General features: G+C 46.6%; 1 protein-coding gene across 1 annotated transcript in view; it reads left to right on the top strand.

Moving 5' to 3' along the window:
- The window catches only part of Dnajc16 (DnaJ heat shock protein family (Hsp40) member C16), a 29,021-nt gene that overhangs the window by 2,909 nt on the left and 7,295 nt on the right, over positions 1-18,817 (top strand). Inside the window, exons 3-7 of the mRNA XM_059255334.1 lie at positions 3,535-3,601; positions 5,244-5,577; positions 12,311-12,495; positions 14,524-14,628; positions 15,312-15,470. Coding sequence (XP_059111317.1) covers positions 3,535-3,601; positions 5,244-5,577; positions 12,311-12,495; positions 14,524-14,628; positions 15,312-15,470 — 850 coding nt within the window. The remainder of the gene's footprint in view (positions 1-3,534; positions 3,602-5,243; positions 5,578-12,310; positions 12,496-14,523; positions 14,629-15,311; positions 15,471-18,817) is intronic.

Below are 18,817 nucleotides of genomic sequence, written 5' to 3'. Positions count from 1 at the left end.
CAGTTTTAAAAGGAGATTCAAGAACCAAGTGTATTACTTTTTAAAAAAATCTTAAGAGAGCTATCAGAATTTTGAGACAGGGATCTTACTTACTATGTAGCCCTACCTGGCCTAAAACTTGCTATGTAGATCAGGCTGGCCCTGAACTCGTAGGGATCCCCTGCCTCTGGAGTGTTGTGTGTACTCATGAGAACCATCACAATTTCACCTGTTGTTTTCAGGATTGTAATTAGCGAGGAGCAGTAAGTGTTAAACTTATCTGGGCAAACTTCTCTCAGGAGAGCTTCGGCCAAGCCAGAGAGGCACAAGTGTTAAGTAGCCCCAGAGAGAGGAACAGGAGTGCTATTATTGAGCACCTACTGCATGCTCACCTCTGTGTTCTCTGACTCGTTGTACCCATTTGATTAGCCCATGAAAAAGATGTTTGAACACAATATGCAGATAGAAAGGTCAAAGCTCAGAGTTGGTAAACCTGTGTTGCCTTTGGCTTTGCGATCACTTGCCCATTTGTGCATGAGTAAGGTTGAGCAGGTTAGTGCTTTGGCGGGAAAGAGTGTCAAGTCGGGCAGCTGCAGAGCAGCCCCAAGTAGATGAGTCTGTAACCTTGCCTGGCTCTGGCTGGCACCATTCTTCCTCACTGAGCAGATTTAGCTTGATTCTAAACGAGTTGTGGTAAAGGTCAAAGGTCGTTTATAATGTTATGAATACATATTTGGGGCTATATTCATATTATGAGGAATCTAGAATTGGATGCTGAAACACATTGTCGAATAATGCATGGCCTCTTTCCAGTAATTCTCTGCCAAATTGGCTTTCAGTAATATTTCAGGGCCATGCCTCTCTGTGCTTAAATCAAAATGACAATCTGCAGTTATTTCAGAAATAACAGCCTTTGGACAGGATATATAGCCTTGGCTGGGCAGAATGCTAGCTTAAGGATGTGGGACCTACTGCAGTGGACAGCTGTGACTTTTCTATCTGGAGCTTTAAAAGGTGTTCTGCTGTTGGCTAACTGAACTGTGTCCTTTTCCTCCTGTTGGAGTCTCTTGGAGTAATTCATGACCATGCAAATGAACAGTGTTGGCTCTGTGCATTGAAGTCATATTCTACTTGCACGTTTGTACCGTCCTCCTGTTTTCTCCCCGTTGGGCCTTGGCAGTGTTTTCTCACTTCCGTTAGTCTGTGTCTCCTCTAGAAGGATTCGTAGAAACACTGGAAGTGGCATTACAGACCCAATTGACTTCCAGAACGATCCAAGGCAGGAAATGGTTAGCAGTCGGACCATTTTTGCCAAGTGCTTTCCTAAGTGTTTCTTAGTCCTCACAAAAATTGTTACTTGTTGGTGGAACCATGTGAAATGACTGTGTTTTCTGTCAGGAAAACTATTTCTTGCCCAAGAGTTGTCTCATCATGGGCACTTTTATCTGCCACCCATGCTAGCAGAGTGCCTAAGGCCCCCAGAAGAGAAGCAGATTGGCATAACATGGCTTGCCCAGCTAAGGTGCACCAATCACCTCATTCTTACTGAAATTACTTCTTTGCATCTCCATTTTTATTCCTTTAGAGGTCACGCTGACAGTCAAGCCCATGCACGGTGTTTCCTTCACTATGAAATTCAAAGTTTGCCTGGCATGAGGCAGCTCATGAATCTGTCTCACTCCCTGAACACAACATTGGACAATACTCCCCTAGGGCTGAACTTTCCTTTTCCAAGTACTTGCAACTTTGAGAGGTCTCCACTTTCGGGGAAAGTACTCCTTATCAGTTCAGACTGCCAAGTGCCTTCCAAGGTTCTCAGCTGACCTCTCCTACCCAGCTGCCGTAGACCCTGCCTCAGTCTCCTGCAAAGTCTTTCCCCGCTCTTCCTGCCCTGTGTAGCTCTTCCTGTCAGTCATCATTTGCAAGCTTGCACAGTTTTATCCGCTCCTCCTCTAACCTGATTTGAATATTAAAAGCCCTTTATTTTGGTCAACCAGAAACATGCTTTGGAGCCGCCATCCCGTCCCCTCAAGTCCTGCTGTTTTCCTTGTGCCTACCTGACACTTACTTTTTAACCTCAGTGATAGTTAATGCAAGGATTCAGTGGAGAAGCGCAGGGTGGAATCCAAGTTCAAGTCATATGAAGTTGCTTGTTTTTAGAGAGTGAAATGTGGGATATAAACCACTCAGACATTCCTGCTCAGATAAGTTTACTGAATTGTAGATTTTTTTTTTGCACGCCTTTAATCCCAGCACTTGGGAGGCAAGATGCAGGTGGATCTCTGTGAGTTAAAGGCCAGCCTGGTTAGAAACCTTGTCTAGGGGGGTGGGGAGGGAATAAATGGATCCAGGCTTGGTGGTACACACCTTTAATTCCAATACTTAAAGGGCAGAAGCAGGTGGATCTCTGAGTTTGAGGTCAGCCTGGTCCACAAAGAGTTCCAGGACAGCCAGGGCTATATAGAGGGACCCTGTCTCAAAACAACAGCAAAGAATAAGTGGGGCTGGGTGTGGTAGAGCAGGCCTGGGACCCCAGCTCTCATGATGCTGAGGCAGGCAGGCAGATGAAGAGCTGGAGGCCAGCCTGAGCTATAGACCCAGCTCCTGTGTCTAACAGTCACAGAGTCTCTTCGTGTCATGACCGTTGAAATTCTTTATGAAAGTCTGATTTCAGTCTTAGAAGACAGCAAGGAAGCAAATGGGACCACTCTCCAAGACCAAAAAATCCCCAGAGCTGCCAAGGTGAGGCGGTGCACACCTGCAGTCCCACACTCCAAGGTAGAGGCAGGAGGCTCAGGAATTTATAGCCAGCCTTGGCTACCTGAGACCATGTCTCAAAAAGCAGTTTTTGTCCCCAGAGAAAACGTCACTGTAAAGATGAAAAGATGCAGAATAACACAGCTTCAAGTGGAAACAGCAAGTTCTGAGATTAGCTGAAATCACCCTGCATGGACTCTCCGCTTTCTCACAGCTTAATAAACACATGGCCTTGAAAGCATTACCCATTGGTAGGGAAAAGTAGCCAGTCACAGGTAGAGTGGGATCAGCAGGGCAGGGGCAGAAACTGGGGTTCTGATCTGAGCGTGAGCAGCAGGCATGAGCAATGTGACCATCACCTCAGGGCTGCAGCTTTGCCAGCACCCCTACCTGTGTTCAGGGGAAAAACTAAAACACCCGCGAGACCAACATGATGCAGGGAGGGAACACTCCTGTCCGGGGACGGCATGAATAGCTGGTTTAGCCTCCAGCCCTCTTCAGTCGTGCTTGAGATGAGGATGAGGGTACGTATGTGTCGCCTCTCAGCAGCATGCTGCGGTGCTCTGTGGTGCTTTGAAAGTGTGCTCAGCTAGAGCATCTTGAGAGGAAATTGCCTGTGTTTAAGTTGCATTTTTTATGGTCATGTGAAGCAACTGATTGTTTCCACCATTTATTTTAGGAAACAGTCCTAACCAAACCACCTTCCCCTTGCTTCTCTGATGTTGTGAGCTGTGTATAAAGTTATAAAGTGATCATGCATAAAATATTCTCTCCTCACTGGTGCCGTCTGTGTTTCAGGCATCCTGACAAAAACAAAGACCCTGGAGCCGAGGACAAGTTCATTCAGATCAGCAAGGCCTACGAGGTACCATGTCAGATGCTCCAGTGCCTCTGCTAGCATCTAGAAAATGGGGTGGAGGGGCTGGGGATGGCTCAGCATCTCAGCCATACAAACGGGAGGCCCAAGTTCAGATCTGCAGAAGCCACCAAAGGCCTGATGGGCTTGGAAGGCCACCTGCAATTGCAGCGCTCAGAAGGCTGAGAAAGGGTCCCTGGGGCAGCCGGCTAGTTAGGCTGGCCTTGGTGAGAGCTCTGGGTTGGGTTGAGAGACTCTGGCTCAGTGAGTCAGTATGGTGCAGCTCTGGGCTGCCACAGCACATGAGCTCACATACATGCGAACAGAAATGCAGACACATACACAGAGCAAAACAAAAGGAACACAGGCCAAAGGTGATCAGTACCATAACATCCCCTCAGCAGGGCACATTCCCCACACCCTGACCCAGTTTCCTCACGATGGTAGAGAAAATCGCTTTGCCCCTCCAACATGTTGAAGCAGGTGCCTGAATGTTTCAGCTCCTGGAAAACCTGGCCCACTTTGAAAGCTTTAATTAGAATTGTGCAATTACCCAGAGCAGATGTCTGTTATGACTGTAGAGACTTAGGTTAAAGAATCACACACCAGTTTGCCTGGTTACACAAGGTTGCAAATAACTTTAAAACACAAGATTTTTGGTAAGTCTCCAACATGTCACCTTAAATAGCATGACCTAGAATACACGTAAGCAGTGAGTCTTGGTGCCTGACTTGTCAGGGTAATGTGCTTCAGCAAGTAGTACTTAGTCTGTACAGTGACTCATCACCCTAAAAAGATTATCAAATTTTAGTCTTCAAAGTTACGGTTCAGTAAAACCAAGTCGGTGGGGAAATTGCTCAGTGGGTAAGGGCTCCTGCTGCCAAGGCCAAAGGACCCAAGCGGGGGAAGGAGCCCTGACTCCTGCAAGCTGTCCTCTGACCACACACCTGTGTTCTGGCAGACAGGAGGTAAACGTAAATGCAAAAACTGAGGTCAGCTCATGCACAAGGCACTGGACTCTACTCTTTGGTTACTTTTTGGTGTTCAAGCCTACAATACCTTGGTCCAAATGATTTCAACTCCAAAGACACAGCCAGGGTAATTTTGTGATGGATCCTGGTGATGTCATTATGTCGGGTCTTCTTTGTTACTTGTTTGCTAGTATTTACTGAGATGGTTGACAGCCTTAATGTCAACATGAGTGTGGAGATCTCAACAAATGAAATTTGAGGGTTTTATGTTTCTGTTTAGAGGTTTGAGATTGACTTATTTATTTTGTGTATGTGTGTATTTTGTGGGTTTCCAAGCTCCACAGCACTCATGTAGAGGTCAGAGGAAAACTTGCCTGAGTTGGCTCTCCTACCGTGTGGATTCTAGGGATGGTCAGATCATGATCTCCCCCTCCTTTCCTCCCTCCCCTTGCTGGAGGTTAAACCCAGCATCCCTACTATATGTTTATTAGAAATGTACTTGTGTCTTTCAGGCTGCTTACAGAAAAGCCATGTGGGGCTGGGGTGGGGCTCAGTGGTAGAGGGCTTGCCAGGGCACACAAGGCCTGGTTTCAGTCCTCAGTCCTGAAAGAAGAGAAGGGAAAGGAAAGGCCTTTGGTAAACCACTTCCTCCTTTAGACTCCATGTCGTCTTGCTTGTAGATTCTGTCCAACGAGGAAAAGAGGACGAACTACGACCAGTATGGAGACGCTGGTGAGAACCAGGGTTACCAGAAGCAGCAGCGTGAGTACAGCTTCCGCCATTTCCATGAGAACTTCTATTTTGATGAGTCCTTTTTCCACTTCCCCTTCAATTCGGAGCGGCGGGACTCGATTGATGAGAAGTACTTGCTGCACTTTTCCCACTATGTGAACGAAGTACTTCCCGACAGCTTCAGGAAGCCCTACCTCATTAAAGTCACGTCCGATTGGTGCTTTAGCTGTGTCCATATCGAGCCTGTCTGGAAAGAAGTGGTCCAGGAATTGGAAGGATTGGGTAAGTCATGTCCTCGTTAGGATTCATTTATACAAGAGGTGACACTGGTCATGCTTTTTTTTTTCTTTTTAAGATTTATGTGTTTTATGTATATGAGTGTTCACCCACATGTATGTATGTGTACTACATGCATGGAGTGTACATGGAGACCAGAAGAGGGCATTAGATCCCATGGAGCTGGAGTTAGAGAGGATTATAAGCTGCCATGTAGGAGCTAGGAGCTGAACCCGGGTCCTCTGCAAGAGCAGCAAGTGCCCTTAACCACAGAGCCTTCTCTCCTGCTCACCATTCTTAAATTTGACGGGGTGTTGGAGAAAGGGAACAATCAGTGTGCTTTCTTTTCCCAAGTCCAGAATGATTGATTTTTGAGGGATGTTTATGGAGAGGGAAGAAGTATAAGCTACTTTTCTTTTTATTTTTCAAATGTGTATGAATGTTTTGCCTGTGTGTATTCTGTTTATCACTTGGATGCCTGGTGCCTGAGGAGACCAGAAGAGGGTGTCAGATCCCTGGAACTTCAGTTACAGAAGGTTGTGGGAACTGGGAATCGAACCCAGGTCCTCTGTAAGAGCAACAAGTAATCTTACCCACTGAGCTATCTCTAGCCTCTCAATTTCCTAAAGGCATGCACCACTATGCCAGGCTCTTTTTTAATTTTTATTGGGTAGCATGGGAGAAGCTCATGTCATGGTACTCTGTGGAGATGAAAGGAAACTCTGAGGACTCCGTTCTTTCCTTCACCTTTATGTGGATCCTGAGGAGTGAACCCAGTTGTCAGTGTATGTGCAAACACCTTACTGCCTCAGCCATCTCGCTGGCCCGTCACTGTCCTTTTTTGCCTGATTGATTTGAAGCTTTATTTGTGTAATATCCAGGTCCCTCATTAGAAAGCTGAGAGTACAGTCGAGATGCTAGGAAGTCACTGGCTAACTAAAGCTACCCTCAAGTGCTAGGAACGACACATGTATAGAACCCATGACCTCACACTAGGTGGTAATTTGCTAGGACTGCCATAACTAAATCCCACTGTCTGGGTGACTTAAAAAACAGGTTCGAGCCAGCACTTGGGTGGAGGCAAAAACGGGAAGATTTCTCTGAGCTCAAGGCCAGGCTGGGCTACATACTAAGCTCCAGGACAATTTACTTGGGCTACAGAGAAAGCCCCTGTCTGAAAAATCAATTAAGTTCTGGAGAGGCAGAGATCTACCCATCTCTGCCTCTGCTCCTTTGCCTGTCTTCTCCTCTTCCTCTGCCTCTGTGTGTTGGATTAAAGGTATATGCCACCACATCCAGGCTTATTCAGCACTTGGGGCCAGGAAAATTTTAGTGATACAGAGAGAATATTTGTTTTAGTAATTCCTTAGTGCTGATATTACTGAGTGAGAGTGTGTGTGCGCGTGCACTATAGCCACCTGTAGAGACACCTATTTGGTAATTTTAAAAAGGAGTAAACTCAACCCTCAGGACCAGAGTTCTCTGAAAAGAGTGGACTTCTGGAAATTGTTGGGTCTTCTTTGTTCTAAAACAAACCTTTAGTGTGCTGTGCAGGATACTCAGATACTGGGTTTTGGCAGACTGTGTCCCTGAGCCTGGATCCAATTGCTGCGGAAGAGGTCGGGCGTGAGTTGAGCGTGGTGTGCAGCAGAGGCAGTGGGAGTTGTTGGCTCGTGGTGTACACTGCATGAGGAGAGCGGAGATGGGCAGAAGCCACTAACTTGAGAGCATCTTGGTCAAAAGCGGAACTGTCTTACGCTGTGTTGGGTGGTGGAGAGAACAGTGTGGATGCTAAACCTCTTTCGGACCACGGCTACATTACATTTCACAGATTAGATTTTATTTTACACGTATGAGCACACACGGAGGCCAGAGGCTGACTCTCAGTTTTCTCCTTCCACTATGTGGGTTCTGGGCATGGAACTCTGATCATCAGGCATGGTAGCCAGGGTTAGATGTCACACGGAGGGACCACAAAGCAAGAGATGCAGGCAGTCACCAGGAGCTGGAAAGGGCCCAGATGGACTCTCCCTGCAGCTTGCAAAGAAAGCCAACCATGCTGACACCATGACTTGGCCCTGTGGGATAAACTGGACTCCTTGTCTCCAGAACTTTAAGATGAGAAATTGCCGTGGTGTATGGTGACTGTTATCATAGCCAAAGCAACACCAGATACCATCGCTCCTGACGAAGGAAAATGTCGGAGTCAGGGTTAAAGGAGGGTCATGAAAGATGCCCTGGGACCATTTGGATGATAGCTTTATTGGAGGACTTGGTTGAGAGAGGACACAAGCTGGTGGTTGGAAGTGAGGGGAATTCAAACTCGGGCATTGATTGTCTCCTGTCTCTGCGGTTGCGGTTATTTGTTTTTATGAGACAGGATTACTCTATATAGCCCTGACTTCCGAAACTTGTTATGTAGATTAATCTGGCCTTGAACTCACAGAGATCTGCCTGCCTCTGCCTCCAAAGTACTGGGATGAAAGGTTTGTGCCACCATGCCTGGTGAAAGCTGTCCTTTTATCTCCACATTCATACCATAGGGTACTCATGCAGGTGTACATGTATACACACACACACACACACACACACACACACACACACAAGCAACAATAACAATAAATAATTGGGTGAAAACTAGAAGAAGACACCCAACATCAGCTTCTAGCATCCACATGTATAAGTGTTGGTGAGTGCAAACACACATACACACATACACACACACAGAAGTAGGGTGCTAAGTGCCAAATGTGACAGTAGGAAAGCAGTTGGCTTCTTCCCATCTCCTGCACAGCTCCATTGTGTAAAAATGAATTGGTTAGCCAGGCAGTGTCACACGCCTTTAATCCCAGCACTCGGGAGGTAGAGGCAGGCAGATCTCTGTGAGTTCGAGGCCAGCCTAGTCTACAGAGTGAGTTCCAGGACAGCCAGGGCTACACAGAGAAACTCTGTCTCAGACCAGTAGCCTACTTTGATTGTGCCCAGCTCTGCTCTGATGCTGGTGGTATACCAGGACTCCATCTTCCTTAGAGCCTTCATTCTAGAAGAGGAAGGCAGCTTATAAATAATGAGCAGAAAAGGACGTGTGTGAACTGTGCTAGAAGATGGGAAGCAGCAGTTAGGGTGCAGCCTAGAGGTAGCATGTACTCAGTATGCTCAGGACCCCAGTGCAGTTCCCTGAACCGCTGTGGAAACAGTAAGCTATGGAAAGACAGAAAGTGAGTGGGTTTTGGGAAGTGCTGCATATGGGCTGATGTAAGCTTTCTGAGAAGGACTTGAAGTCAGTGAGGATGTTAGCTACAGAGACACCAATGGGCCAGGGCCAGGGCCAGGGCCCCAAAGCTGTAGCATCCTTGTCTGATCTGGGCTAGAGCAAGCTAAGAATAAGGAGGAGGAAAAAGAGGAGATGGGACCAGGGACCACACCGTGAAGGGTCCTATTGTCCTTCTTGAAGACCATGGTTTGATTCCAAGTAGAGTGAATACTTCTTTGCAGGGTTTGGACAGAAGAATAGTGTGGTTCATTTAGAAGGAACAATCTGATGATTATGTTAACAGGAAAGACCACTTAGGAGGCCACTGTAGCAGCCAGCCAAGAGGAAGCTGTGTGCTGTGGTGCACACCTGTAATCCAAGCACCTGGGGAGCCAGAGGCAAGAGGATGGGGGTGTTCAGGGTTACATAGTGAGGTGGGAGGAGCGGGTAGAGGAAAAGGATTATGGGAGTGGTGAAAAGCTACCACATTGGCATCTTCTGAAGAGAGATCCAGGAGGCTGGCTGGCAGATTGGATGTGGGCGTGAGGGACGAGAGAAGGGTGGGGTGGCTCTCTGTTGTTTGGGCTGTGTGCTGGGAGGGATGGAGCTGCCATGTTTGGAATGGCAGAGGCGGGGTGGAGCTCTGGGCGAGGAGACCAGGAGTTCAGTTTCAGGTGACACTCAAGTCTCCCAGACACCCCCCAAAACAGTGTCTCCTTATTGAGTGTTAATCTTGCACTTAGTAGAGTAGCTGGCCCTCCAGACATCGGGTTAAATGAAAGAACAAGAGAAGACACAGGTGTTAACTGAAGCTCGTGTCTGGTGAAAAAGAGACCCCACCTTACTGCCTGTGTCTTCCTGCACACACAGAAAAAAATGAACAGCTGAACAGCAACTCCTCACAGGGCTCTTATGGACTCTTGAATGGTGTTAACTTAATGTTGTTCACTTTTTTAAAACTTGGTTGCTTTTTTTTTGTGGGTGTTTTGTTTTGTTTTTTTAATTTTGTAGGTGTATTTGTGTATATCATGTTTGTGGAGGTCAGAGAACAAATTCGGGAAATCAGATCTTGCTTCACACCTTGTTTTTATGTTTTGTTTGTTTGTTTTCGTTTTTCGAGACAGGGTTTCCCTGTGTGTAGCCCTGGTTGTCCTGGAACTCACTCTGTAGACCAGGCTGGCCTCGAACTCACTGAGATCTGCCTGTCTCTGCCTCCCAAGTGCTCAAATCAAAGGCGTGAGCCACCACCGCCTGGCTTCACGCCTTGTTTTAAGGCAAGGTCTCTATTGGTTCTACTGTGCTGTGTATTCCAGGATAGCTGGCCGCCAGGCTTTTTGGTGATTCTCTGCCTCCCATTTCTCCATAAGAAGGCTGCGATTACAGATGCACACTACCACAACCAGTGCTTTACGTGGTTTCTGAGGATCTGAACTCAAGTCACTAGGCTTATGTGGCAAGGTTTTTACTCAATGAGCCGTCTCCTGTGCCTTCTTTCACTTTTTAAGGAATTTGTAGCCATGCTGGTGCTGTACACCTTTAGTCCCAGCACCCAGGAGGCAGAGGCAGAAGCTGGTCTACATAGAAAATTCTAGGCCTGCAAAAGCTGCATAGTGAGGCTCTATCTCAAGAGAGAGAGAGAGAGGGAGGGGAGAAGGGGAGGGGGGGACAGAGGGAATAAAAGAAAAAAATAATTTATATTTTTAGAATTCTCTCAAATTATTGTTATTTTATGTGAATGGGCATTTTGTCTGCATGTATGTCTGGGTTTTATTTGAAACAGGTGTGGTGGTTTGAATAAGAATGCCACCCATTAGTTGGGCAGTGGTGGCGGGCGCCTTTAATCCCAGAACTTGGTGGCCAGAGGCAGCTGGATCTCTGTGAGTTCAAGGCCTACTTGGTCTACAGAGTGAGATCCAGGACAGCCAAGGCTATACAGATAAACCCTATCAGGGGGTTTGGGGGAGAATGGCACCCCTAGGCTTATATATTTGAATACTTAGTCATCAAGGAGTGTCAATACTTGAGAAGGATTAGGAGGAGCGGCTTTGTTGGAGGAAGTGTGTCACTGGGGGTGGAGGTTTCAGAAGCCCAAGCCAGCCCCAGTGGCTCTTTCTTCCTGCTGCCTGTGGAGCCAGATGTAAAACTCTCGGCCACTTCTCCAGCACCGAGTCTGCCTGCACACTGCCATACTCCTTGCCATGACTGCAATGGACCAAACCTCTGAAACTGAAAGTCCCAATTAAATACCTTTCCTTTGTAAGAGTTGCCTTGTCACGGTGTCTTTTCACAGCAACAGAATAGTGACTAAAACACAGGATCTCTCTATGTAGCCTTGGCTGGCATGGAACTTGATATGTAGACCAGGTTGGCCTCAAACTCACAGAGGTCAACCTGCCTCTGCCTCCCAGTGGTGGGATTAAAGGTGTGTGTCATCACACACAGCCCAGTGTGTACAACTATGTACCGAATGTGTGCCTGGTGCTTGAGGAGGCCAGAGAGGGTGTCTGATTCTCTGGAAATGGAGTGATGGACAGCTGTGAGTCACCGTGCGGATGCTGGGAATTGAACCTAGATCCCTGTGCGGCCAGTGCCCTTAACTTCTGAACTATCTCTCCAGCCAAAGAATTTATGTTTTTTACGTTGTTTCTAATTGTGTGTGTTGGAGGAGATCCACATGCAACAGCAAGCATATGGAGGTCAGAGGCAACTCTGTGGATGGAGGTGGTTCTCTTCTTCCACCTTTCCATGGGTTCCAGGAGTCAAACCCAAGTGGTCAGTCTTGTACAGCAATCTCCTTTACCCACTGAGCCATCTCATAGGCCCAAAATGTGTGTTTTTCAGTCTCTCAATAAAGTAATGTGTATAAAAGGGAGATGTGTTCCCGAGGACCAGAAGATGTGAACCCCTGTTGTGGTGCTGGGTGGGAAACTGTTGCTGAGTCACTGGCCCCTTACCTTTTTATCCATGTCTGTTTATGGGTAGGAACATGGACACAGATTGCTCGCTCTCTCTCTTTTGCATTTATTTATTTAGTGAGTGTGTGTGTGTGTGTGTGTGTGTGTGTGTGTGTACAAAAATGTGCAAAGGTCAGAGAGCAACCTGCCAGAGTCAATTCTCCTCATGTCTTGTAGGTTCTAGATAGGGATGGCTCTCAGGCTTGGCAACAAACTCCTTTATCCACTGAATCATCTCTCCAGCCCTCCTTTTTTTCTTGTAAAGCATTTCCTTATGACCTGCTCCCAAAATTAGAAATAACAGGCTTAGAAGATATTCAGGTTTGCAATTATTTGCAAATATTACCAGATTGTTCTAATAGAAAAACTGACCAATCTAGAGTTCTAACACTGAAAAAAATGCTAAACAAGCTATTAGAGAAATATCTACTCCGACCCGGTCGATTTTCACTTGCCGCTGTAAAGGACTCGTCAGGGTTCCTTCTTGCCAGAGTCTCAGAAAGGCCTCCTGGAACTCTGCCGTGCTTTTCAGGTGTGGGGATTGGTGTCGTCCACGCTGGCTACGAACGACGCCTGGCTCATCACCTGGGAGCACACAGCACCCCCTCCATCCTAGGAGTCATCAATGGGAAAGTCTCCTTCTTCCACAATGCAGTGCTTCATGAGAACCTACGGCAGTTCGTGGAGAGTCTTCTTCCAGGGAACTTGGTGGAGAAGGTGAGTGTCTACTGAGAACAGGCTGCCAACCCGAACCTCCCAACCTTCACTCTGAGCAGCCTGGCATATACCGTTTCCTTTCACCTGATCATCCTGATAAAGCCTGGGAGACTGAAGGCTGAAGCAGGTGTACAGAGCCGGAGAAAGGTCACTCTATTACTAACCAGCTCACAAGTGTTACCCCATCCCAGGAACCTGATCTGAAGCCACTGTCCTGTCTCCTAAACAACAACGAAGTGAGATGACGTGATAGGATTTATGGCTATGTGTTTGTTCATGTGCATGTATTTATTCTATAAAAATACTTGGAGTTGGGGGTTTAGCTCAGTGGTAGAGGCTCTGGATTTAATCCTCAGCTCTGAGGGAAAAAAAAATGCTCAAACCAGATTTCATTGAGAAAAAAAGTGAATTTACAAATGGTTTCTACATTTTTAAGGATCACATCTACCAAAACCACCAGACTGATTAAACGAAGTGTTATTTCTGGAACTTTAGAAGCTCGTGAGGAGGAGCTGGTTGAGGTGGCTCACACCTTCAATCCCAGCACTCAGGAGGCAGAGGCAGGTGGAGCTTGAGGCCAGCTGGGTCTACAGAGCGAGTTCTAGGACAGCCAGGGCTACTCAAAGAAAACTTGTCTTAAAAACAAAACAAGGGGCTGGAGAGATGGCTGAGAGGTTAAGAGCACTGGCTGTTCTTCCAGAAGTCGTAAGTTCAATTCCTAGCAACCACATGGTGGCTCACAACCATCTATAATTTGATCTGATGCCCTCTTCTGGCATGTAGGCAGACACTGTATACATAATAAATAAATCTTTAAAACATGCACACGCGCACACATACACACACGCACACGCACACGCACATGCACACACACACACAAAGTAAGCTCAGTGCAAGCCAGAGAGCTAGCTCAGCAGGTAAAGGTGCTCACTGCCAAGCCTGACAGCCTGAGTTGAAGCCCGAGGACCCACATGGTGGAAGGAGAGAATCTGCTCCTGCAGGTTGTCCTCTGTCCCACACATGCATGCATAGCTCATGTACCTACATGTACACAAAATAAAAAAAAGTGTGATTTTGTTTTGTTGTTGTTTGAGACTTGGGTCCTTTAAAAGGCCAGCAAGCACCTCTAACCACTGAGCATCTCTCCAGCTCTACTTCAGCCATTTTTAAAGGGCCAGTGCTGAATGTCTGCAGAAGTGCACTCTGAGAGGCTGATGGTAGAACTTGTGCTTGGCAATGCCCTGGGTTCAATCCCCAGCGGCTAGGAGACCCAAGTCACCCAAAATGAAACAAGAACAAGCTACACAAGGGTGGAGCCAATGGTAGAGCACTTAGCTAGCATGCGGAGGCTGTAGGTTCAATCCCCAGTACTCCTACTGAAACAACAGAAAAAGAACCAACTCCAGAAGTGACTTTATGACATGGTCAGTCATTCCATCATTCAGTAAGAGTTTATAAACACATGATATCTATGCCTCCATTCTTCTAATAGTTTTGTCTAAGACAAAACAATTAGTGACAAAGGCAGATGGATCTCTATAAGTTCGAGGCCAGCCTGGTCTACATATCAAGTTCTAGGATAGCCAGGGCTACATAGACCCTGTCTCAAAAAAGACAAAAAGATTGCTTATCCGTATTTTTTATTTTTTTTATAAACAACATATATATATTGCATATATGCATATGGGGGATATAATAAATATCCCTAATTTATTTATCTCCTGACAGCAGTATAATACAGTTGTTAAGAATTAAATATTGGCACCGAAGAGATGGCTTAGAGGTTAGGAGCACTGGCTACCCTTCCAGAGGACCTGGGTTTAGTTCTCAGCACCCACATGGCAGCTCACAACCATCGTAACTCTGGTTCCAGGGAAGCTGATGCCCCCTTCTGACCTTTGTGAGCACCAGACCTATGTGTGGTACACATACATACATTCAGGCAAAACATACATATACCCAAATAAAAATAAATAAATCTTTCTTAAAAATTAAATCTTGCAACTAACCTTCTATCTCCAATTTAAGGTTACAAATAAAAATCACGTGCGATTCCTCTCTGGCTGGCAGCAGGAGAACAAGCCTCACGCCCTCCTGTTCGGCCAGACGCCGGCGGTGCCCCTGCTGTACAAGGTACCACCCCTGGGCAGCGCCTCGTGGTCCTGTGGGGAGCCGGCTCCGAGCTGCAACCCATTGTCTGCTTGTCTTCTGTGTAATTACATATTGAGCATCTCTAATTGAAAATTCCCGAATCAGAAAACTCTTGAACGTGGACTCAGTGCCACAAGCAGGAAATTCCACCCCTGACCTCAGGTCACAGTTGAGATGTAGGCACACTAAATGTACACACAGTTACCTTCATGCTATATCGATAAGGTGTGTGTGGAACATACAGATTCTTTGTGTTTAAATTTGGTGCTGTTCCCAAGAATACTTCGTTATGGATATGCTAATATTTCAAACTGGAAAAGTCTGAAGCATTTCTGGTCTCAAGTGTTTCAGATAAGGCTGTTCGTTGTAGTTTATTGCTGGGCTGGACATACACACACACAAGGACACACATGTACCCAGGCAAGATTTCAGCATAATCATTATTTTGTTTTATCTCATAAGAAAAGTAGTTGTGTTTACCTTTGCTCAGTTTTTATGCATAGAATATCATAGAATTCCGGAAGTGAATGTGTGAGGGTGAGGAAGACTCATGGGATCCATAAGCTGGCGGCTCATCCCAGCCGCTGACATGAACAGGGCCCACTTGCTTTGTAAGCTGGATCCCAAGCTGTCGATTTCCTTTCCGCCCTGTTGTGCCCTCACAGCTGACGGCCTTTGCATACAAAGATTATGTGTCCTTCGGTTATGTGTACATCGGCTTGCGAGGTGTGGAAGAGATGACCAGGCAGTATAACATCAACATCTATGCCCCCACCATGCTGATCTTTAAAGAGCACATAAACAAGCCTGCTGATGTGATCCAGGTACGTGAGAATCACCTCCTGTCAAGACGTCCTTCAGTTTACCTCAGCCTCATGCAAATAAGCAACAGCAAATAAGCGAGCTTGGTAGTCCCAGCACTGGAAGGTCAGCCTGACCACCTGAGTTCTCTCCCTGGGACCCGTGTGGTGGAAGGAGAAAGCCAACCCCTGGGTGTGCTCAGACATGCACATGCACACTCAGGAATAAATCAGAGAAAGACAAAATTGAGCAAAACTGGAGAAAAAGGAGAAACTCATTTGCCATTTCTTTCTACTGATGCACTAAATTTTGCTGGTTTTTTTTTTTATCTGACACAGTGATGTTTTGCTTTAAAATTTTTTTTTTTTTTTTTTTTTTTTTTTTTTTTTCGAGACAGGGTTTCTCTGTGTAGCTTTGCGCCTTTCCTGGGACCCACTTGGTAGCCCAGGCTGGCCTCGAACTCACAGAGATCCGCCTGGCTCTGCCTCCCGAGTGCTGGGATTAAAGGCGTGCGCCACCACCGCCCGGCAAGTGGCCTTCTTATATACAAATGACAAACAGACTGAGAAAGAAATCGGGGAAACAAGACTGTTTGCAGTAACCTAAATAACATAAAATGTCTTAGGGTAACTCTAACCAAGTAAGTGAAAGACTTATATGATTAAAAACTTGAAGGTCAGGAGTTCAAGGTCGTTCTCCACTACATAATGAGTCTGAGGCTAGCCTGAGCTGCAAGGAGACTGTCTCAGTGAAAGAGGAGGGAGTCATCAAGACGGCTGATTGGATGAAAGTGTGAGCTGCCTAGCCTGACCACCACCGCCCGGCGCTTTAAAAAATTTTTATCTTAGATGGCACATACCTGGAATTCCAGTACTCTAAAGGCTGAGGCAGGAGACTTGTTGGTTTGAAAGAAGAGATGTTTGTTTGTTTTGAGGGTTAGTTTTTGTTTTGGTTTGGTTTGGTTTTTTGGTTTTTTTGGTTTTTCGAGACAGGGTTTCTCTGTGTAGCTTTGTTCCTTTCCTGAGATCTGCCTGCCTCTACCTCTCAAGTGCTGGGATTAAAGGCGTGGGCCACCAACACCCGACTTTGGGGGGGGGCCGTTAAACAAGGTCTCACTCAATGTACAGACTAGTCTGACTTTGAAATTGCAGAGCTCTGCCTGCCTCTGGCTCTGGCTCTTAAGTGAGGCTACAATAAGTTTTATTAAATTCTTTATTTGGGGGGCTGGAGAGATGGCTCAGCAGTTAAAAAACATGCACTGCTCTTCTAGAAGACCCAGAGTTCCAGAGTTCAGTTCCCTGCACCCTGTTGGGCGGCTCACAAGCACCTGTAACTCAGGTCCCAAAGGGCCTGTCTGTCCCCCTGGACAGCCTTTCGTTTGCCTATACTCATGTGCACACACCCATACACGTAAGCACATAATAAAAAATAAAAAGAATATGTTTTGTTTTGGTCACTAAACATTTCACTGCCTGACTGCTGTGTAGTGAGTTTGGTGCTGATTGGGACATCCATGGACTGTACCTAAAGTGGTTCAGTCAAGGGAGGAAAGACCAAAAGGCAAACTACAGTTGTTTAGAATAGGGGTGTGTCAAACTGAAAATAAGGAAGGCCATTCGGTGGGGCAGAACCAGACAGGGAAATGGCTGATAGGGAGGGAACGAAGAGAGCCAGTTTGTCTTAGGTGTGCTGAGTTCAAGCTGTCTCTAGCAAAGACCAGCGGAGATGACCCTTACCAGGTGGACAGGCAGAGCTCAGGAAGGGCAGGAGGAGGCTGGGCTTGACACACAGGTGGACAGGCAGAGCTCAGGAAGGGCAGGAGGAGGCTGGGCTTGAGGGCTGTTTATAATCTCAGCACTTTGGAGGCCTAGGAAGCTAACGTGGCGGCAGTAGAGGGCGCTGTCACAGGAGCTTATTTGTCAGGTGCTTGCCTGGCAGACACAAGCCCCAGGTTGGATCCCCAGCATTGTGGAGGCCAGGCACGTCAGTGCAGGCCTGTGATCCCAGCACTCTGGAGGTAGAAGCCAGAGGAAGGAAGTACAAGGACATCCTCAACTAACATAGCGAGTTCCGGGCCAGCCTGGGTTACTTGACACCTTATCTCAAACATTTTTAAAGAGGTAGGAGGGCAGCGGGTAGAGCACAAAAGGATGTGAGTGTGTCGGTGAGTGAAGATTAGAACCTTTTTAAACTTTACATTTATTTATTTGTGTGTACCTGTGCACATTCATGTATCTGTGTGGAGGTCAGAGGACAGCTTGTAGAAGTCAGTTCCTTTCTTCCACTCTGTGGGTTTGGGGAATCAAACTCAGATCGTCAGGCTTGGTGGCAAGCCCCCTTACCCACTGAGCCATCTCACTGGCCTGGGATCTTACCTATCGGCTCTCCCTTCTCCATACTTGTGAGACCGCATCTGCTGAGAATGGAATACAGTTGGTTCTCAGATACTGACTTTGTGTCATCCAGCAACTTTGCAGTCATCTGTTCTGTCCTTAGGGTTTGCTAAGTACACAGTATCATCTGAGGCTGGTGGCAGTTTTGCTTCTCCTGTGTCATGTCTGTCCTTTAAAATGCATGCAAGCAACGACAAAGCCGTCAGTGGCAATTCTGTGGTCTGCCTCTTCATTCTTTTTTTTTTTTTTTTTTTTTTTTTTTTTTTTTTTTTTTATTTGGCTGGAGAGACAGCCGTGGGTGCTGGGAACCGAACTCTTATATTTTTGGTTGTGAGCCTAGCCTTTAACGGCTGAGCCATCTCTCCAGCCCTGCCTCTTCATTCTTAGTAACCGTGTGTGGGGAGGGCTGGGATGTCACTGAGGGGTAGCGCTCTCCTGGAGCATATAAAGCTCTGCATTCACTCCTGGCACCACACAAACTGGGTGTGGTGGCACATGCCTGGAATCCCAGCACTAGGAAGATAGGCAGGAGGATCAGAAGTCCAGGGTCAGCCTCAGCTACATAACAAGTTGGGTTCCAGCCTGTGCTACAGGAGAGCCTGTCTCAAGGGGAATGGGCATAGTGGCACATGATTTAATCCCAGCACCCGGGAGGTAGACAGATGGATCTCTATGACTTTGAAGCCATCCTGGTCTACATAGCAAATTTCAGGCCTGCCAAGGTACATAGTAAGACCTTGTCTCAAAAAAAAAAAAAAAACAAGTGCTACCACTGTTTGGGTATTTTGTTTCATTCTGTCGTTTTTTGAGGTACCATTGATTGAACCTGGGGCTTCATGCATATTAGACCAGCATTCTACCACTGAGCCACCTCCCTAGCCCTGGGATTTATTTTGAAATGTTCAGTTTGCTACAGATCCTAAATGGAAATGTATTTGTGTAAAAATCAAAATGATTGACTTTTCCAAGCTGTTAAT

This window comes from Peromyscus eremicus, chromosome 2 (genome assembly GCF_949786415.1).
Source record: "Peromyscus eremicus chromosome 2, PerEre_H2_v1, whole genome shotgun sequence".
Classification (NCBI taxonomy): Eukaryota; Metazoa; Chordata; class Mammalia; order Rodentia; family Cricetidae; genus Peromyscus; species Peromyscus eremicus.
This window is presented reverse-complemented; position numbering and strand designations above follow the sequence as displayed.